The sequence below is a fragment of the Equus quagga genome, chromosome 11, assembly GCF_021613505.1.
Source record: "Equus quagga isolate Etosha38 chromosome 11, UCLA_HA_Equagga_1.0, whole genome shotgun sequence".
NCBI classification, from domain to species: Eukaryota; Metazoa; Chordata; class Mammalia; order Perissodactyla; family Equidae; genus Equus; species Equus quagga.
In genome coordinates, this window is record NC_060277.1 from 90,225,069 (window position 1) to 90,246,745 (window position 21,677).

Below are 21,677 nucleotides of genomic sequence, written 5' to 3' on the forward strand. Positions count from 1 at the left end.
TAAACATTGACCTCCTGTAAATATTTTCATACACACTCCTTACCTGTGCTCATGATAAACGGTAAAGAAAGGCCAAGTAAGTTACCAACATAGCCTTCAGCAATGTGTTTTAGTGCCTATGATTTGTTTTTAAATTACTTTGGAAAGCTATCTTAAGGCACTTCTTTGTAATACATGATTTCTATGTGTATAGATGTTGTGAGAACTGATCTTTTTTTCCCCTCTTTTTTTGCTGGGGAAGATCCACTCTGAGCTAACATCTGTTGCCAATCTTCCTCTGTCTCTCTCTCTCTTTAATGTGAGCTGCCACGCAGCATGGCCACTGACACGAGCCGTGTGGTTCCACGCTCAGGAACCGAGCCCGGGCCGCCGAAGTGGAGCATGCCAAACTTAACCACTAGGCCGTTGGGGCTGACCCAATAAATGGTCTTCTTGCTTTTATTTTAAAACATTAAGGAAACCAAGTGACCTCTTATTTCAAATTGGTTCTGAAAGCCTTCCTTGAAAAAATCAAAACGTATTTTGGTTTAAAATAAAAAATGGTCACATTTTAGAAGCATAAGCTAGTACGGATGAACTTGCATTCCCTTTAGTGTTGCTATTAGTTTTGATCATGTTTAAACTGCACAGTAAACAGAAAAGCCCATTTTAAAAATGGCTCAGAGGAATTTCTGAAGTTTCCATATGGATTAAATCTTGTTATACTTAGTGCCTACTGTTTAGATTTGGGGTTAGTTAGAATTTGATTGGACCAAATGTTGCTGAACCTTAGGTGGGCTTTAGGAGGTTTAGACGGGGCAAAAGGTCTTGTCATTAATGGAATTTGACTCATAAGCAATAAACCTCTGCTAACCATTTCTCAGTATTTGAGTTTTAAGATTTACATTTTAGAAGACTTGCTTTGTACGTTTAATCTGTAAATGGAGCTTTGAGATCATCTCACAATTAGGCAAGCCTTAGAAGAAAACATTTAATCGGGAGGCAGCACATGCCTGGAGGCCATTCGAAATTATGAGTTCAATTCCTTCCTTAAGCACATTAAGTCATTTGACTCAGAGGGCTCAGTTTTTTTGTTTGCAAAAATGTGAGCTCGATATACTTCCTCAGGGAGTTATGAGGAGCTCGTCACCTTGCTGTGAAGACCTGATGGAACGCGTGTCCTTCTGAGCTCTCAGTATTTGAAGCCGTGAAGTCCAGAATGTTACCCATGCTTGTTGCCTTTTGAAATCAGAAAAGTAAATGAAGACCATAATGTCTTTATTATATCAACATCTTGTTGTCCAGTCTGTTATTTGCATCAAGAGAGAATTAAATAAAAATTCTACAGTAATATCCTAAAAGCTATTCTGTTCGTGTTTCAGTCATAAATACCACTGAGTTTGTGTTTCTAGTTTCGAGGCGCTGAGAGGGAAACCAGTGTTTCAGCATTCTTTTTCATACAATCAGCAAGTTGATTTAAACCCAGGATACAAGTTGACGTTCCTTTTGGGAGCAGCCAAAAATGTTTGCTAAAGTGTCCATGCTGTGGGGAAAAGTATTTGAAATGGTCATTCCTATTTAAACGATAATGGCACGGGAATAGGCGTAGTTAAAGTCCAGCTCTGCTGACAGCTCGTCCTCTGGTTAATGGTGCTGGCTTTATTTTGGTGCAAGTAGAGAAGAAGAGGAGGTTTGCTTTACAGAAGGGAAAAACATTGAGGACTTGGAAGGAAAAACACATTCCGTCTGGCATTATGAGTACATTGCTTCACTGATAAAATATGACCAGTGTGCAGAACAGAGAACAGGTGTAAAATATTTTTAGACAAACCTTGGCGTCTACTGTAGGTTGCATCCCTTCTATCTATACACTCCTCTAGAGTTTCAGAAATAATTGTGGAAAAACCACATTTACAAAATAAGGTAGACGTTGCTTTTATGGGTTTTTGGTGCTGAATGTTAAAGTCGAACATAAACTTCCTCCCCAGCCATCAGGTTGCAGCTATTTTTGACCGCTGGTTCCCCGCAAGCCCTTCCACAGCCCTCGAGTCTCCTTTTCTCATCCTTCCCCAGTGCCGCTGCGAGAGCTGGGACGACGTGGCTCCATGGCTTCTTTCAGAGCATGAGGGCTGGGTTGTGATGTCCCCCGAAACCAGATTCTGGTTCACGGCAGTTTCGTACTTCCCCTAGGCTCGACAGAAAGGTGATGAGCATGGGCGTGGCATCAGTCTAGCCTGGTTTCTAGGAAATGGGTATAAATTGATGACTTCTGGATACTGATAGAAGGGAATACTGGAGACTTCTATCAGTACGGTTTAAGAAATGGAATCAGAGGACTCCATCAATACCGTCCATTTTAGTCCAGAGTCGAGAAGCCCTGTGACACAGGCTCAGTAGTTCTAGGCACAGCCCCTTTTTCTGTTTTGCGCTGACTGCAGGTGCTCCTTTCACATGGTTTTCCCTTGCCACCCCCTACCATCCATCAATTCATGGCCGGGACGAAGGAAGGTTGGATTTCAATTTGTTTTGTAATGAGCATGCCTCCTCTTTTTTCACTCTGATTATCAGATCTGCCTACTGCCTCAGAACTCTTTTCCCCAAAAGAACGCTCCCTCGTTTGTAAACTGCCGCCTTCTGAAATTCTGTGGAGCCCTGGTGACTTGCGTTCTGCCCACGCCTTTCTATGGCCAGGAAACATAACGGAGATCTTAAACCATTTCAATCCAATGCTTGAGGTAGCTGCAATCTCTGGGCAGCCTTTCCAGAAACTAAGGTGTTACCAGAGGCCCTTTAACTAAAGACTTTGAGAACAACCCAGTTTTCACATGGCTATAAAGGGTCTTACCTGGGGAAATTTCATCTTTCTGAATTTTACAAAAGACTAGAAGAAAGGAAGAAAATCTTTTGCTTTGTAACTTAGGAAGAAATGTTTTTTGGAAGAAGACTCTTGTTTGTTACCTGAGCCACAAAAGTTCAAAGAGCTTTCGGGTTCCAGGTAAAAGGAACGGAGGGACGGAGGTGAGCCCTTATCTCCCCAGCGGCCTCTGCCGGAGGAGACGGGTCCAGCGGGGGTAGATAGGGGGCTTCCTTCCGTCTGCCCTTCCTTCAGGGTCTGGGAGAAGCGAAAGAACAGCAAAGGAGGGAGCCTCTGTAGGCGCTGCCTTGGGACTGGTCCTGGAGCTCAGTTCCCCTGGATGGAGGCTTTGAAGAAGTTGGGAGAGCCAGGCCAGGCACAGCACGCTTTCCTGACGGCCACGCGCTTTCTTCCAGCCTTTGACGGAGGGTCAGTAGCTGCTTCCCGTGCCTCTCACGCTGCCTATTTGAATGATGGTGATTTCGATGTTGTCAAAAGCCTTGGAGGGTCCAGAGAGAGTAACCAACCTCAGAAGCCCAATATTAATAGCCAACACTTTATAGTATTTACTATGTGCTAAATATTGTTTTAAGCACTTGTACATATTAACTCACTTAAATTTCATGAACATTCTGAAGGTTGTGTTATTTCCCTCATTTAGAGATAAATAAATGGAAGCAGAGAGCTTGTGACAAAGTTACAGCCAGTTGAGCCAGGATTTGACTGTGGGATTGTTTCCAAGGTCCATAATCCTTAACCATTACACTACACTGCTCCTTCGGCTCACCTCAGTAGGAAGGCTTTATAAAAGAACTACACTTGGTTATTTAGGAGACATTATCTAAAATGTGCTTTGTGCCAAGTTTCCCTCCCCTGCATACGCAGCGTGGTCCTGTAAGTGGTTGTGTGCTCAGCAACCCCAAACTCATTTCAATATCAGCCTTTGCCAGGCACAGTCAGGAAAGAGAAGTCGGTTGCAAAACCACAGTGGAATAGAATACAAGGGTTTGAGGGCCATGTGCTGGTTTTACTCACCCACATCACTACTACTGTCTGGGCACTTGGGTTCATTGAGAAGTAACTCTAGGTACTTCGCATCCCTAAGACTTTGGTCCTGGGTTCTACTAGTACTTACAATAGCAAAAGGGCGATGTTGACCTGAGTAGCTGCTCTGGGGTCAGATTCCATTCAGGTCCCTAAACTGTCTCAAACGAAATAAGGTATCATTTTAAACAAGCCCTGTATTCATCCACTCAACACATTTATTGAGCATCTTTTGGGTTAGGAACAGGTGGTGATACATACATAAACCTTTAGGACCTTTCAAGGAGCTTACATTCTAGCAAAAGAATCATACACAGGAGAAGGTGGAGGTGCGAACAAAAAAGGGAGAGATGGTCCCACCTGAGGGACTCTAGACTGGGGAGGAGTTAGGAGTCATGAAGGATGGGTCACCTGGGGAAGCATGGGCTCCCTCAGATTCCCAGCTCCAGTGGAGGAAAAACTCGGTCCTGGTTCTTGTTCTTCATCTAACGTGTCCGCAGTGGGAAGAATGTGTGCTGCTAACCCTTAGGGGAAAAGGCCGAGGAAATCAGAACGAGAGGCTCAGCTGCCAGCCCATCACTCCCAGGAGAAGCTGCCCGTGACTTTGGGCATTTTCATTTTTTTCATTGTTCCAAGCTTTGAACAGATACAGTGTGAAAGAGGGATGGTTTAGAACTTCTGTATTCATTAAACCCAGGGGTGGGATGGGGCGGCCAGGTGAGAAGTCCAGGGGAAGAAGTGGCGGGTTCTGAGGGAGGAGAAGTAGGTGGTATGGAGGGGATGGCTCTAATTCCTGTCTTTTCAAGAGAGTGTCAGGGGCTGGCCAGGCGGCACAGTGGTTAAGTTTGCATGCTCCACTCCAGCAGCCTGGGGTTCTCAGGTTCGGATCCTGGGCGCGGACCTAGCACCGATCGTCAAACCACGCTGTGGTGGCATCCCACATAAAATAGAGGAAGACTGGCATAGATGTTAGCTCAGGGCCAATGTTCCTCACCAAAAAAAAAAGAGCAAGAGTTTCATTTTAATACTTATCCTAGAAACCTCCTCAGGCCAGAAGCTCCCTCTAGGGGTCATCTCATTTGTTTTCCTACCTTTAGAGACGAGACTTGTTTTTATTTTTGCAAGTATCAGGGTTGTCAGCAGGTAGCACCCTTCCAGCAGTCGGTGTCCGTGGAACGCGTGTGTTCACAGCACACACTCAGACACCTCCGGCTCACTCCCACCTGCCACCCCCCGTCACCCCACTCTACCTCTGGCCAAGGTGACAAGTCTTTTCAGAGCTCAACCGTTCCGTTTCCTAGTTCAGCTTTTTGAATGCTTACAATATCTTCCAGTTTGAGTATATACCAAAGAACGAGGCTTTGGAGGGAAAGCTTTATATAAATCTAATCCAGAAATTAACAGCCCCAAATAACTTTTCCCCTGGGCCACTCCCCTGGGCTCCCCGGAGTCTCCTTTGCGGCTGAGCACTCTGTCATCCACTGAAAATACTTCCACAAGCTGGCCAAGGACTATTCATGTGACCTGGGACTGTTGAGAGAGCATCACTGGTTTGTACAAAGGATGGATCTTGCTTTGGAACAGAAAACACCAGCGTCTGATCCATGTGTCGCCCTAACTTCACCCGCGGAGCTGGAGGTCTAGACCCCACAGTTTCCCCTCCAGACTCCATGGTGACTGCTAAGAACTAAGTAGGAATGTTCTAGAGTAGTGTAGGGGCTTGATTAAGCCTCCAAATAAAATTGCTTGTGGTAACCCTGTGCAAAAAGGAATATGCGCTTTGGGGTCAGACTTTGAATTGAATCCCAAAGTCACCCTTGAATAGCTGTGCCCTGGTCAACCTATTCAGCCTCAGATTTCCAGTCTGAAAAATCCTACTTGTTAGGGTTAGTGTGAGGATTATGTAAGATATATAAAGCATTAAGCATAATCCTCTTGCCCATGGGGAATAACTTGAACTCTTTCTATACTTCTGTGACAGGGGGCTTGAAGCCCCTTTCTCTCCCTCTCTCTCTCTCTCTGCCTGTGGCTTAGCCTCAAGGGCATGTGCTCAGCCTGCTTAGCGGAGGTCATCTGGCCTTAAACATGCCTTCTCACGAGAATCCTAGGCATAAAACTTCCTGGCAGATTAGCAGAGAGAAGGGAGGAAGCAAAAGTGAGAGAAAATCATACTTCACTGTTCTTGAATCTGCGGTGGAAGGTATTAAACGTGGAGTTAAATGCATGGTCTCGGGAGGCACATAGACAGACCTCGGCTTGGTTTCATGCTTGACTAGGGACCTTGGGCAAACTATTCAATCTCTCCGAGCCTCAGTTTCGTCATCTCTGAAATGGAGAGAATATTAAATGGAGGTGAGTAATACACACCTCACAGGGTTGTAAATATTTGATGAGATGATGTATGATGAGCACATGTTAGGTGCTGTCAGCTGTTAGTAATGGAAATTATTAACCAGGGCATCTAATTGGTAAAGAATTCCCAGCTTCTGTGAGGCCTGGGATGGGGATGGGTCACCATCTGTGTAAGTCGCACTGAAGTAGCATTCTGCTCCTCCATAAACACCAGCTTCTCCTCTTAATAGGGTCACAGAGTGAAATTATTGGTTGTGGTGATTGTGAGCATTGCTTTGAGTCTGAGGAACTGGTCACACCAGGACCCTAAGGCTGTTTTCCCTTTGTTTCTGTTGCCCCTTGTGCATTGAAGGGGCAGTGATGCTTGACATGAAGGGTCAGCACGAGCTCAGCTCCATGCTCTGAGGTATTGGAGGCAGGAATGAAGGGTGGAGAAATGCTCCTAGGGCCTGCATGGAGGTCCCAGAGGTCCCCCATCTCTACCCCATTACTATACTTTGTCTCTGCCTGCTGGTCCCCCCTGCACAACCCAGAGTTCTCTCTTTCTCTCTCCCTTTGCTTTCCTCTCTCTTCTCTCCTCTCCAGCTACCCTCATCCTGGACTCTTCCTTTGTCAGCAAAGGAGATTGCATCTGTGCTCACTTTGCTGTCCAAGGGCAGCTTTCGGGAGAGGGGCTTGTTCTCGTCTCCTGGTTCTTGTTCCAGCCATGGACGGGAACATGCAACAGCAATTACTCCCAACCAACTGGAGCAACCAGGTCCAGACTTCCAGAGAGGCACTATGGGTACTATTATTACTCCATTTTATAGAGGAAAATACTGAGGCATAGAAAGGCTAACCTACCCAAAGTCACATGGCCAGTATTTGAGCCCAGGCAGCCCAACTCAAGAGCCCATGCTCTTCCGTGACTCTAACCTTTCCTCACTCCACCTCCCCTGGGTACCAGGGAGGTTTGGGGACCCTAAGGCCTAAAATACCTGGTGCCTCTTATTAAAGGCTTATGCAGTTCAATTATAAAAGCAATAACCATTTCAAAATAATTCTTAGACCTTTACTCAGCACTTCCATGCAAGAAACAAGATGGCAGCTGCAGCACAGGTGTGTCTGAAGAGCTGGTAAGTAACTGGCCCGGTGGTAGACTATGATTCCTGCAAGGAGCGTGACAGCAGCTGTCGTGGGCTCTGTGCTGTGCCGTGAGAGGACTTGGCCTCTGGCTCCCACTGTTTCCTTCCTGTTGTCAACCCCTCTCCATCACAGTTGGCTAAATGTTCGGTAAACCCATCTTCACCTGAGCCATGACTGTTGGGGCTAGGTGTGTGTGTACTAATTTGCATACCTCTCTAGGAACTCTGGGATATTGAGGAAGGCCATCAAGAACTTTGTTTGCAAGAAGACCTGTAAACCTTCCAGGGGAAAAAATGAGGGGATGTTAAGGCTGAGGTCAGAGTCCGGAGACAAGAGGGTAATTCCAAGAGCCCTTGTGGCAATAGGATCAATGAGAGCAAAACCAGCAACGCCTAAGAAGGCAGGAGTCCCTGGAGCCCTTGGCAGGGCAGGAGACGGAGTCAGGGGCCCCTACAGAGAGATCCCCGCCCCTCCACAAGCCCTCCGCCAGAGAAAATCCTTTCTGACAGGCTGTCCAGTAGAATTTTCTGTGATGATGGAAATATTCTGTCTGTTTTGTCCTATACAATAGCCACTAACTACACAAAATGTGGCACTTGAAATGTAGCTAGTGGGCCTGAGGAACTGAATTTTAAAATTTTATTTCATATGAATTCATTTACATGAACTCAATAGTAACTGTATGGGGCAGTGCGGCTTCATAAACGTCCTGGAAAGATTTGGTACTCCTGGAGGTCAGGGACCAGTTAGAAGTGGCAGTTAGGGAGAGAAGCCAGGGAGAACTCCTGAAGCTAGAAAAAAAGGAAAACACTGAGAATCTGAACCCCGAAGAACTTTCTGCTTCTCCTACCTTGATGGTCTCTCAGGTTTTTTCAGCGTCTGACAAGGCAGGGAAGATGGAAGAGAAGGAAGAGAACAATGAGCTTATCTCAGCTGACTCCCCTGAGAGCCAAGATCTTCAGCTTCGTGTCTCTGCGGTTCCAGAAGAAAGCAACATCATAGCTCCTGAGCCTCGAGAAGACGTATCTACAATTCAAAATGCCCAGCTCTGAAGAGCTACCGAGACCTCCCGCCACAAACCTCCTGGGAGAGGCTCATTGGCTAGAGGGTGCATAGGTCAGAGGGACTTAAGATCAGCATTCATTTCTAGGTTCTCGAACAATCTGAATGCTGGGGGTCCCTAAAGACCTGGCATTAACGAAGGCTGAGGAGCAGACTTACGGGGAGGGAGGGAGGCAGGCTTGGGAGAAGAGACCATTAGACTCAGGGAATATTTGATTCGGGTTTTAGCATTCTTAGAATAGTAAGACTTTATATATTAATTAAAGTGGGGCTAAAATGACTATAAAAAACCAAAGCATCTGTAGACACACACAGAGACACACAGAGACACACAATCACACACACTCAGAGAACAGTGAACAAATCCTTGACTTACCATTCATTTTGCAAGACTTAAAAGAGAAAGAATGGATTTTCAGATTCTCGAATAAGCTGTTATTCTAAAAAAAAAGGGAAGGTTATGGATGTTCAGGAGGAGAACTGCCATTTGGGGTCCTCAGCCTTTAGCTGCAATGGTTAAAATATGTCTGTCACCCTGAAAAGAATATAGACTCTGAAGTCAGACAGACCTGGGCCTGAATCTTGACTCTTCCGTTTATTGGCCCTATGACCTTGGGCAAGTTTCCTTTAAACATTCAGAGTCTCAGATTCAGCATCAGTGAAGCAGAGAAAATAAGACCTGTGAGGGCATCTCTTCCTCCGTCAGGTCTACAGGGCTTGCTTCATTCATTCATTCATTCATTCATTCCACAGATGCTAATTGAACACACTCTACGGTCAGCCCCAGTGCTGGGTACACAGAGGTGAGCACAGCACATACTGTCTTTGCCCTCCTGAATGTTGTAGCCCACGGCGGGGTCGGTCAAATGGTGAAATAGTGAACCGTCTAGCTTAGAGAGGGTTGTGAGGGTTAAACCGGACAACTTATGTAAAGTGCTTGATAAGAGTTGTTAGCACTTGGATGTCCACTCCTTCTCTTTTGGTGCCATGCTTCTCTCCTGCTGAGGGCCCTTGCCAACACCCCAGGCCACCTCTCCACTGCCTGGCTGCCCACACAGAAAGGAGACAAAACAGTGGCCATCCTCTGATGGACTGGATGCGGCCCTCACACCAAGACAGAAAACAATCAGGATGACACATCTTCATCCTGTCAGGTCTCTGGCAGTGTCCTCAAGACTTGAAAAGGTCAGAAAACACCCCAGTCCCTGCCTCACCCTGACAGATATGCTGGGAAGAGGCCCCACCTCCGGGAGGGTCCAGTCGGGGAAGTGTTGGAGCCGAGTCCTGCTTCCCCCTCATATGAGTAGGGTTGAGGGTGACCACGGCGTTGCAGGAGACCCAGATGCCAGAGTTCCATGTCCTGGGACAATTTGGGTTGGGGACACAGTGGCTCCAACCTGACCCTGAAATAGAAGGGCCGAGGGGCTCAGGAGCCACAGAGACGGGAAGCAGAGGGGTGGGGTTCTTGCCCACCTGCCTGCCCTCCTCTCTCGCTCAGGAGTCTGCCAGCTGGAGGGTGATTCTTCCTTCCTCCTGACACGGCCTGAGAGAGGAGTGTCACTTAACCTCAGGGCACATTCCAGAGTGAGGCCACAGCCCAGAATAGGACCCAGGAACCCTGCCACCCATCCTGCCTACATTAATCACACATTCCCAGAGCAGGCGGGAGACTTCAGACTCCTTGGGAAGGTGGGAGGAGGAGGAGACGGTGTCAGGAAGTGGAGCTGGGAGAAAGGAGGGAAGACCCCAGAGAAGCCCCTTCACAGCCTTGCGCTCGTCCAGTGCACCACAGGCCCTTCGTCCTGGGACCCTTTGTTCATCCGGTGAATCCCTCAGTCACTCTGCGAGCTGGGCCCACAGGCCACCTGGAGCCCCGAGCCATGAGTCTGACCTGGGATCAGTGCAGGCATAGAGGGAGACAGAGACGTGGGGAAGAGTGTTTATGCAGCCTGGGGACAGCGGAGGCTTCCCTGAGGAGCTGAGTCCTGAAGGATGAGTAGGCATAAGGCTGATGTCTCGCTCAGGAATCTAGGCCATGACTGCTTATGTGTGTGATAGAAATACCATGTCACGTGGTGAGGTCGAAAGACAGCCCTGGGGGGTACGTGCGCAGCTGATGGGAGGTAAGCTCTTTAGAGATATTTTTTGGGGTCCTGATGGGATTCCACACTTCCCAGCTGTGTGTGTGTTTGTGTGTGTGTGACACACTGGGAGACATAGCATAACATGAGCTTGAAGAACTCTGAGGTCAGACTGCCTAGGTTCAAATCTTGGCTCTGCCACTTAGCAGCTTGGGGGGGGGGGGGGTCTCAGGCGAGTTTCTTTCCCTTATAGCTTCAGTCTTCGCACCTATAAAATAGCATCTGTCTCAGACAGTTGTGATGCAGATGACAAGAGATGATGTCGAGTGCCTGTGACATGGTAAGCCCACTCAATGTGCTGTTGTAACAGGACAGTTGGACACAGGCATTCTCCCCAGTCTAAGGAAATTGCCATGTGGCTGTGTGTTTATTTTCCCCCTTCCCTCGTCAGGTTCCGCCCCTGGTCCCTGCTCTCTGGCCCCACTGTCCAGGGGGTGACATCAGACTATGGAGCAGCTGGCCAGACAATGGAGCAGAGTGTCCTAGGAGGCTGGAGGTGCTGGGGGAGGCGGAGGGTGGAAAAAGCCAAGCCGTCCTGCCCCAGAGGCCTCAGGGCTGGTCCGGAGACAGCCGGAGCCAGACCAGGCCTCTGAGGAGGCAAACAGAGAGATGGACTGGAGGGGGAACCGGTAGACGCAAGGAGGGCAGGCGTGAGCGTCCAGTGCAGACAGGAGAGCAGGCGAGTCTGGCCTCCGACCTGAAAGAGGCCTCATCGCCCTATGTCCTGGGGCCCAGACTGGGGCCCAAGCTCCCGGACTGTGTCCAGTGCCTCCCCAGGTTACCTGGCCACCACAGGCCCTGGGCACTCAGTTCCACCTTTCCTGAGTCCCTCACGGATGTCGGTTGTTGTGTAAGGCCTGGGTAACAGAGATCTGAGACTCAGGCCTGGTTTCAAGGACAGAAAAATAAATGCCATGTAGTAGGTCCAAAGTTATAGTAGACTCTAAATCACCCATCCCTAAGTACCCATATTTTCTGAACCCCAAATCAGCCTATGTGGGATGTGCACTGTGAGCAACAGAATAAAGTATTTGAAGCTGTGTGGTCACTGACCTTGTGAAACCTGAGGCCTGGAAGGACGGCGGGAGAGCTTTAGCTCCTGGGGGCCAGGGAGCTGCTGGGGACAGGGAGGGCCGAGGGGCAGCCATCTGTGGCAGGCTCTGCTTCCTAGGCTTCAGGTTGACAAGGTGGTAGGGTCAAAGTCTCCAGGAAGTGCTCTTATTACCCTGTTTTACAGATGAGGAAACTGAGGCTCAAAGAGACAGCGAGTAAGCAGCCGAGCCCAGACTCAGACCTGGTGAGTCTGACCGTACAGGCTGAGGCTGGAGTGTGACAGCGACTGGTCTGGGGCTGCGGGTGGGCAGTGAGCTGCTGAGAGGGAGCCCTGAGATTGGACTCCCCTGAACCTCACATCTCCGCCAGGTAGCCATAGTTCCCAGGCCCCGTATCTGTGCAAGTAGGGGGAAGAAGGAAGGTGACAGGTGCTGGTATCTGGACACTTGTCCCCTCAGGCTCTAAGATAATGTGCTATTTATTGGGGCGCCCTGGCCTAGAAGCAGGTGCAACAGACTGTCCCAAAGCCTCTGAGGGTGGGTGAGGAGCTGAGTCCTCACCTCCCTGGTCCCCTGACCTGAGTGGCTGGCGCTCACACCTCCTTGGAGGCTGTTTTGTGCTCACCATTTTCCCATGGTGCCTTGAGAAGCTCCCACTCCTCTGGCCTCTCTTCTCTCTCGGGGAGCAGCTTGTCTTCCGATCCTGGCCACATCCTTACTGCAGAAAATTATCTCTAAGCAGGGATTGGTGGAGCTGGTCCTGGATTCCTTCTTGGAGCTGTGGCCTAGGAAGACCCAGGGAAGCGGACAGGGGACAGGGGACACTTGTGCCTAGTTGCCTCCCTGCCTGGGGCACTGACAAGCTGTGGGCCATGCCGCTGCTGCAGGCTCCTGAACACATCTCCAGGGGAGGGGAGCAGCCGCGAGACCTGAGACCAGGGTGCTCTGTCGCCGTGGGCACTGAGCCACGTACCCTGAGCCTCCTCTCCCAGAGCTCCCTAGGGAGTCACAGCCGGGCAGAATACCACCCTGCCCCACTCTTGTCTCTTCTACCTTGGTGCCTCTAAACTCGACACCATCAGTGGCAGGGTCTGGAGTCTCCCTGGCCTTCCATGCGTGGTGATGGGGCTGGGGGCTGAGATACGAGTCCAAACATCTGGGTCTAAGCCCCATGCCTTCCTGCCTCTGCGTTCTTGGTGAGTCACCTGGTCCTTCTGGCCTCTCCTGTCCCTAGTCCACAGAGCTGTGGCGCGCACTGCAGCTAAGGGGCCCAGGAGATGCAGTGTCCCTCCATCACCCAACCATGGTCCCGTGGGCCAGACTTTCCTCCTGCAAGGGTCACCAAAGAAACAACACCATCCACACCCACTCCCCTCTCCCACACACACATTAGCCCAAAAACAGCACACAAGAAGGCCTGTTGATACTATGAGCTTTTAATTCGTATCTTCCTCCCTACATTTGAGGAAGAGATGAGGATGCCCCACAAGGACCTTCTTCAGCTGCGGAGGGTCATGGACAGAATGAAGGGCTGAGGAGGGAATGGGGGGCAGTGGAAGAGCTGACAGTGGGCTTCCTGAATCCTTTACCTAGCGGTGGGGTGGCTGGACATGCACAGGCAGTCCGGAAACAAACATCACCAACCAGCTGCCACATCCCCAGACCTGCCCTCCCAGGCCTGGTGCAGAGCCGCCCTCCAGCTCCCTGCGGCTCCCAAGGCCACCACCAGAGGGCAGCCTCGAGCAACATTCCTTTTCTTCCCGAGCCTGCCTCCCCTCTCCCTCCCTCCTTTTTTCTTCACCAACCGCCTTCCATGCCTACCTTTTCTCTTCCTTTATTTCTCCTCCTACCAAAACATATTCTGGGGCTTCTATCTGCTTTATGTCCCAGGAAGCCAGCAGCAGATGAAAGCACACTGTCCATCAAATGGGACCATTTGACAGCTGGGAGGGCCAGTCGTGGGTCTAGTTCTGGGGGACCCTGGGATCTGGAAATCTGTGTTCAGTCACTATGAGCTGGCCAGTGACCAAAGTCTCTCTGTGGTCCTAGCACCCGGCCCCAGTGAGGGTTCAGAAGGTGCCTGTTGAGTTGGACTATACAGAACTGAATCAATAAACCGACAATCAATAAACTGATCAATAAAGCCCAGGAGAGGAACCATGAGAAACAAGTTTCTGCTGGTGCCGTGACAGCCTCAGAGACCGCTGGGCCAGCTGGACACCACCCGCAGGCGCCCGCCCGGCAGCCCCCACACGGGGCAGGTCGTGTGCTGAGCTGGAGCTTGCCTCCCGCTTCCCACCGCCCACGGCCCTAACATGAAGGGGGCCCGGCTCCCAGCAGTCCAGAGGGCTGTGGGGAATTTGTCTGATGAGTCCCCGGGCCCTCCTTTCTGTCCCCACCTATTCCTTTTGCCAACCAATTCACTCAGTTATTCCTGTGATCACCACCTGGCCAACACTCTAGAACCCTGACTGGGAGGCTGGCTGGGGGCAGGGTGGCCGGGAGAGCCAGAGGAGGAGGGTGGCCAGCAGAGAGGATAATGATGCCCGAGCAGACTGGTCGTCAGGAATAACTTGCAGGTGTCTACTGACCTCTCCTCTTGTCCCCCTCAGCTAAAAAAGATATGGACCCCTTATTGAACCCGAAGAACTGAAGTTGATCTAAGACCCCCTGGTGGCTTTTTCCTGGTGCATTGATTGATGTTTCCCTGCTGGCCTGAGACTGTCTAATCTGCCCTTGCCCAGTTTGCTGACTGAGGGGCGTCGGGGGCGGGTACGTGGAAGAGGGCCAGGGAGGGGCCGGGGAGGGGTGGGGGGCTTCACTGCAAGCCCGGGAACTCCTTGAGGACGTCGCAGGTCTTCTTGTGCATGACCTCGCGCAGCTTCCTAACCCGCCGGCTGCTCGACGCCCCCACAAAGCTCTCAGGCCGCAGCATGGCCATGCCGCTGTCCACCTCGCCCATGATGATGAGCGGGGTGTCGCCCACCGTCACGTTGGGGCAGGGGCAGGTCCAGTCCACATGCAGCAGGGTGACCTCCAGCGGCTCCCGGCCCAGGAACTTGAGGCCCATCTTCTCATCCTTTAGGACCTCGTCCACGGTCACCAGGGCGCGACCCGAGTCGGGCTCCTCCGTCACCTCGGAGACTCGGCCCAAGATGACAAAGTCGCTCCGGCAGAAGCTGGTAACGAGCTTCTGCCTGGGCTTGCAGGCCCGGCAGCGCGGATTCCCCCGAGGGAAGGGGCAGGACTCCTCGCAGGCCTCGCGGCTCTCAAAGTTGTTGCCATTGCCCTCGCAGCCGCCGTAGACGAAGGACTGGCACTGGCCCGTCTGGCTGTTGTAGGCCCAGCGGGGCGCGTAGGCCTTGCAGGGCCCCTGCAGGGCGGGCAGGCTGCACACGGCCAGCGGCCCGCTCATGCAGGCCAGCACGCAGGCCTCGTAGGTCTCAAAGTGGTTGCGGTTGCGGTGGCAGTGGCCGAAGGTGAAGGTGAGGCAGTTGTTGGCCTGGGCGTCGAAGTGCCAGCGGGTCTGCTCCTCGCCGCAGTCCTCGCTGTCGGGCGGCTGCAGGCACTCAGCCGCGGGGAAAGCCGTGGCGTTGACGCTGCCCTCCACGCCGGCCGCGGCCGGCGCCCCCCTGACCACCGACAGCGGGAAGTCGGCGCGAAGGACCCCGGCGGCGTTGCGGGCTGTGCAGGTGTAGATGCCGGCGTCCTGCAGCTGGGCGTTATAGATGACCAGCTGGGCAATGTTGGTGACCACCACGTTGCCGCGCACATGGTTGGGCCGCATGACCACGTTCTCTCGATCCTCCAGCTGCTTCTCCCAGGTGATCTCAGGCCGGGGCCGGCCCACCACGTCACAGAGGAAGCTCACCGTCTCCCCCATGCTGACCGACTGGTGCACAGGGTGGTTGAGCAGAGCTGGGGCCACCATGTCCAGCCCGGGGGTCTCCGGGGAGGCCGTGGTGGGGCGCACGGTGGTCTCGGGCGGCGGGGGGCTGGTGTTGGGCCAGGTGAAGTGATAGCGGCAGGTGACCACAGCCAGCGTGATGCCCTTGGAGCAGGCCTCTGCGTCCATGTAGCAGCGGTTATAATAGGTGAGGCCATCCGAAGCGCAGGTAAAACTGGGCTCCTTCTCACAGCGATCTTTGCATTTACACACAGGCTGGCCGTCCCAGATGTCACACTCGGAGCCCTGCTGCAGACACATGAAGTGGTCGCACGTGGCCTCCTTGGGCATGCCCACCGGGCCCTTCTTCCCCTTCACGTCCATGTAGCGGGCCGCCACACAGCTCTTGGTCCCGCACACGTTGGGGCAGCACTTCTCATAGGTCTCACACTCCTGGAGAGAGCCAAAGGGAGAGGCCTGAGCAAGGAGGAGAAGGAAGAGGGGACAGGCTTCCCCCCATCCCACGGTTTCTGCAGAAGGGAACTGACATGTACTCGCCCACAGTGAATGAAACATTTCGAGAATAATAATCACCAACAGAGACACAGTGCCTACTATTTGCCAGTCCTTCTTCTAAGAGCCTTTGCACAGTCAACTTACTCAATGCTCATCACACCCGTGAGCCAGGTAGGCCCATGAGCCTCCCTTCAGAGGTGATGGTAACTGAGGCACAGAGAGATCAGGTAACTTGCCCAAGGTCACACAGCAGGTGTGGGAAGACGCAGGCACATATCTCTAAGAGGGGAGTTTTCCTGCTATTGTTTCACAGATGAGCGTGCAGAGACTCAGAGAGGAGACGCCGGAGTCCACAGAACTGGAAAGTGGGACAAAAGGCTCCAAGCTTCAGGTGGGCGGGATTGTGAAATGACGTTTTTTCCTTCTACTTCGTATAGTTACCACAAACAAGGTCTATGCTGGAACAAATGAGCCTGCCTTTTTTGTCTTTTTTCTATTGGGGCGAGGATGCCCTGGCCAAACTGAAGAGGTCACACCAAACACTAAGAAGGAAAAGTCAGACACTGCTGGGACAGACGTTTGAGGCTGTCCACACACGCATCGGGAGTGGCGGCTCGGATGAGGGCCCACGTGCATCCAAAGCCGAGCGGCCGGGCAGGCGGCACTGGCCCAGGACGCCAGGTCTCAGCTCCCTGGGCTGCGCTGCAGCCGGTGCCCAGTTCCAACGTACGGAACATTTCATGGGGAAATCAACAAGGGAAAAAGCCCTCTTGGGTGACAAAGGTCAGCGAGGCCGTCAGCGAGGACTTACCAGGCTGTAATTCCCTCTGATGCTCTGTGGAGGCACGTAGGGCATTAGTTTAATTCCTCGAAATTAGCAACATGGTCTGGGGCCGACACAAACAAGGATTTCACGTGGTGTTTTCGACAACAACACACGGTGCCCGCTGGGCGGGCGGCAGGCCTAATCCCCCGCCTGGTAGTAGCTCTGTGAATTACTCCCCACTCGGGCTGGCCTCTTGTGGTTCCGACTTTTATCTCAGCTTCTTTGACATTCCACATCAGCTAAGAGGGGGAAACACCCCCGCCGGGCTGCACGGAGCCTGCCCACTTGACTCCTCTACTGTTCTCCCCTCTCGGCTCAGAATGCGGACTTTGTGTGGAGCCCTTGTTTGCCACAGGCTTCTAGGCCACGCCAGGGGAGGCTTTGGGACAGGGATGGGCAGAGCTCAGAGCTGGGGTCTGAGGGAGAGAGACCCAGTGGGGGATTGAGGAAGGAGGGGCCTGGGAGCAGGCAGGAGAACCAGCTCCTCGGCCTGAGGGCAGTCAATTCCCTAAGAGATGCTGGCCCAGGAAGCTCCCGCAGGACTTGGAGGTCCAAGGAAGGCCGGGGCCTCGGGGACCAGGGGCAAGGTATTTCTGGGCACAGGAAACCTAGAATGACTCCTTAGAACAGCTTTTGCTTAAGGGCCCAGAATGTGCCCATAGGCTGTCTGAATCCCCAGCTCCACACAGGTGCCTTCTCCCCAAGATGCAAAACCAGCTAGAGCCTCACTGTCCCCAATCCCACCTGACTTATCAGACCAGCCTGTGCAGGCTGCCCTGCAAATGCAGCTGACCGAGGGCATGACCTCAGCCAGAGGGGCACACTCTGCCACCCCTCCCCACTCCTTATCTTCCCTTCCCTCGGCACCACCATTGTTCATTGGCAGTGTCTGGCCTGAGAGGCCTGAGAATTGTCCCCTGGGCACTGTGAGGCACAGGCCCCTCTCTCCAGGGTGATCCTGTGCTCTCCTGTGGGTGACATGCATTTGGCAGAGGGAACATCAGGGTCTCTCATATTCCCTGCTGATGCCCAGCCTAGCCCTGAGCCCCAGGAGCGGGCCAGGCCGGCAGGAAGGGCCTTCGCCCAGGCAGGTGCCAGGTAAGGGCAGACTCTTCACGCCTGGGGGTCGGGGGGTGGCATGAATGGCCCTTGGACTTGGAGGCTGGGAGAGAATTACCCTAGAAGCAGGCCTGTCCTGCTTACGGCAGGGTGCTCTGATGGGAGCAGAGGGGAGGACCGAGGAATCTGGCAGGTTGAAACGACGTCTACTTCCCTCCCAAGGACACCCAGAGCGTCTGTTTAGAGCTGCTCCTGCCCACCCTCCCTGTCAGCCTGGTCAGATCTCAGGGTCAGGGACCAAACCCCTGGGGAGGGGGCCTGGAGGCTGGACGAAGCCTCAGCTTTGTTGTGAGACGTGGGTTCCAAGCCCACCCTCCCGTCCCCGGCTGTGGGAACTTGTGTTGCTCTCTGCACCGTCTAAAGTGTCTCCTCTCACCTGTTAACGGGCTGCTGATGGGTTGCGCCAGTCCATGCGATGTGCCTGGCATAGCGCTGGCTCTGAGCAGCCCTCTGTGAACCTGAGACCAGGAATCGGAGCGTTCCCAGTCCTCGGTGAATGTGGACATCACACCTGCCTCTTCTTTCAGGACTTGGAGTTAGACATCATGCCCCGTGTACTCCATGTGGCCTGGGGCCCGAGGTCCTTCACCTTCCTGGGCCCTGCAGGGCACTCCTGAGCCGTCCCCACCCCCACGGTCCCACTGTCCCTCACTAACACTCTCACGTGATCTGTCTCAGCCTTCCGGATCCCCACTCACCTGGTCCGTCTCACACTCCCGCTTGCAGGTGCTCTGAGCATCCACCCAGAGGTTGGGGTTCATGTCGTTGGGGCAGATGCCAGCGTGGGAATAGCGGATGGGCGGCAGTGCCAGGCCTCGCGGGGGCACCCCGAGCAGCAGCAGCAGCACTGCCACCTGCCCCCAGCAGAACCAGAACCGGCGGCACCCCAGGGCCCACATGGTGCGGTCCGCGGTGGCCAGAGACCTCCCCTGCGACAACGCCAGCGGCTGGGGCCCACCAGGGCCTTCTCCTTCTCAGGGCTGCAGACACCTGCCCTCCCCACTCCAGCAGGCTCCCCTGCCGCTGCCGAGGCTGCGGCTGCCGCGGCTGCCTCCACCAAGTCAGTGGAGCCGGGCTGTGCGGCCTCAGATAAAGGAAAGGTCTTTGCAAGGAAACTCCCTCTCCTGAGGTGCAGGGAGAGGAGCCGCAGCAGGGGCCCAGGCCGGGTTTCTATCCTGGGCGCGCCCCCCGAGTGGGAGCGAGCTGACCTGACGCCTGTCACAGGCCGGCTGCTGGCTCCTCCGTCCCGTGGCTGATCACAGACTTGTTGCAGAAGGGGAAAAAAAAAGCTGGAAGCAGTTTAGGCGGCGTATCTGGCACGGTGGGACACCTGCTTGTTTTTGACTCCAGGAGGCCTTTAACCCCTTCAAGGGCCAGAAATGGCATGTGCTTTGGGGGGAGCTGGCTCCAGGACACGCAAGCTCGCTGTAAAGGGGCGGTTTGTTTCCCTTTCCCCCACCTCCCCGGCCGGGCCCCCTCCTTCCCTTGGCCACCTCTGAAGAACACACAATCGCTTGTTACAAGGAGGGACCTGCAGCCGCAGGGTTAGCATCGCCAGGCCCGATAGTACATTTGAGAGCAAATGACGTGGAAAAACAACAAGTTCACGGCCATTCCAGGGCGGGCCTGAGCAGCGCTGTGCTGTAAGCCGACTCCCAGCCCAGCTCCGGGTCCCTTTGTGGGGGGTGTGCGCACGGACAGCTCCCTATCTCTCTGTCCCGGGCAGTTTGCGTCTCAAGTTCCAACTTTGGTGAATTTTCCCCAAATCATTCCAGAGACACATACCAGATATGCTCCGGCTCCCCCGGCTGCCAGGGAGGATCACATTCCTCGCTCCTCGACTGACACACTGTCGGCTCCAAGAAAACCTCCGCGGTAACAGTGTCAGAGGAGGGCGCTTGGCCGCCGGGCTGCCCTCACTGCCAACCACGATGGCTGCACTCAGTGAGCTCTGTCGGAGGGCCAGAACTCTCAGGCCTCACTTCCCCCCACTTTACAAAGGAGAAGGTTCATAGGGGGAGAGGGCAAGCGACTTGCCCAAGGTCACGCAGAGTAAGCAGTGCTAGTAATCCCAACTGCTGCTATTTACTGGGCTCTTACTAGGCGCCAGGCTCAGTGTGCATCATCTCATTTAATCCTCGCAACAAACCCTACCTTCATTTTAGATTTGAGGAAAGGATGCACAGAGAGCCTAAGCAACGTGCCCGGCGTTGCACAGCTAGGTGGCCCACCATTAATACAGGAAACAGGGACACCAGCTTGCGGGGTGCGGGCAGGGGCCTTTGGAAACCACTCCCCACCCCCAACTGTCAGAACGGCTGTCAAGGTACGGCCCCAACTCTGGTTTTTACAGGCTGGACAAGAAGTTTGTGAAATCTCAGGGGCTGTGTTTGTGGAGGGGGCCAGGAAAAGAGCCAGAAGCTGCCAGGGGCTGGGGGCAATTTCTCTCCCATTTGGCATGAAATGGCTCGTATCTAAAATGCCACCGAAAAGTGAGCAGGCTGAGAGTTTTTGCATTGGTCACTCGATCCCCAGAGGGTGGGAGGTGGGGAGACAGATCCCCCGAAGAGAGAGGCGCCTTTTCAAGGCCAAACCGCAAAGGATCTGGGGGCGGGAACTGAGCTGCTGTGTCCCAGGGAGAGTAGAGCCAGTGGACCCAGCACATGTCAGAGCCAGAAGGGACCCGGAAGGTCCCCAGCCGTGCTCTTGTTTACAGATGGGGAAGCTGAGTCCTGAGCCCAGGCCTCTCCTTTCCCAGGTCCGCTCTCCCCTTCAGGGTTAGAGTTCGCCGTCTAATTTGACTGTAAAAAGGCAGCTGAGCCTTCTTTCCGCCCTGCAGACTGGTCCTCTTCCTGGAGGGGTGTGGGTTGCCTTCTCCCGCCTGAGCCAAGTCCTTCCCGGTGCGCGGGTCATTCTGCAGGATCTGTCCTTTCTGCTTATGTCAAAGAGCTAATGAAGGGTGTCAGATCCTAATCCCCTAAATTACTGGAGTAAACTGCCCTCCAAGGCTGGTCCCAGTAATGAAGCCAGACAGCGGGCGACGCCGGCTGCTTTGAATGCCTGTAATTTCGGAAACCCGTGTTCCAGCTGCTCGGAGCGGGGCCTCAGCCCAGCGCTTGGCGAACGTGGTTTGTGCAGCCTCCTTTGACATCACAAAGGGAAACGGACGGTGACACGTTTCTAAGCAGGACTTAGAAAAATTGTCACAGCCCCATTATGTGAGGACAAGTATCCAGGGAGAGATTTCTGGGGAGTCCCTTGACATCCCTTGAGGGGGGGGGGGGCTGGAGGGGAGTCGGCAGGAAGCTTGTGCATCCTCGCCCGCTCTTTGGGGTTGGTGGAGAAAGCCCTCTGCCCAGCTTGGTCTGGTCAAGAGCCATGGGCCTCTCCCGCCCAGGACACCTCACCTGGCCATTCTGCTCTGAGAACTCTCAAAACAGCATCAGAGAAGAAGGGACCCCAGAACACTCCAGCTCGCCCTCTCAGCCCCTCCAAGTCTCCCACCGAAACACAGCTCAGAATAACAAATAATATCCGATCAGGGCTGGGAGCCCACACGGCGTTCCACCGACATCATCGCCGCTGACCCTCACGCCAGCCCCAGGAGGGAGCCCAGCAGAGGCTGCTCTGAGCTCCGTGGTACGGGAGAGGAAACCGAGTCACAGAGACGTTAGGCGGGGCCTACTCGGAGTCCAGTGGCTCACACCCTCCCCTCCTGGAG

General features: G+C 53.4%; 1 protein-coding gene across 2 annotated transcripts; it reads right to left on the reverse strand.

Annotated features, from left to right (window-relative positions):
- Positions 1–13,018: 13,018 nt before the first annotated feature.
- On the reverse strand, positions 13,019–19,819 carry WFIKKN2 (WAP, follistatin/kazal, immunoglobulin, kunitz and netrin domain containing 2). Of its 2 annotated transcripts, none has more exons than XM_046674519.1 (2): positions 19,742–19,819; positions 13,019–15,948 (listed from the first exon to the last, which is right to left on the reverse strand). In XM_046674519.1, the coding sequence occupies exon 2, from the start codon at positions 15,877–15,879 to the stop codon at positions 14,428–14,430; it is 1,452 nt and encodes a 483-aa protein (XP_046530475.1). In that variant the 5' UTR covers positions 15,880–15,948; positions 19,742–19,819; the 3' UTR covers positions 13,019–14,427. The 2 variants fall into 2 exon arrangements, with proteins under 2 accessions (XP_046530475.1, XP_046530473.1); XM_046674517.1 differs by lacking the exon at positions 19,742–19,819 and adding an exon at positions 18,655–19,695.
- Positions 19,820–21,677: the final 1,858 nt, after the last annotated feature.

Bases quoted from the DNA above. Each gene is read 5' to 3' on its own strand.
- WFIKKN2 (XM_046674517.1), bottom strand. From the start codon at position 18,855: ATGTGGGCCCTGGGGTGCCGCCGGTTCTGGTTCTGCTGGGGGCAGGTG. The intron at 15,949-18,654 runs GTGAGTGGGGAT...GGCTCTCTCCAG, and splicing joins GGGAGTGTGAGACGGACCAG to GAGTGTGAGACCTATGAGAA.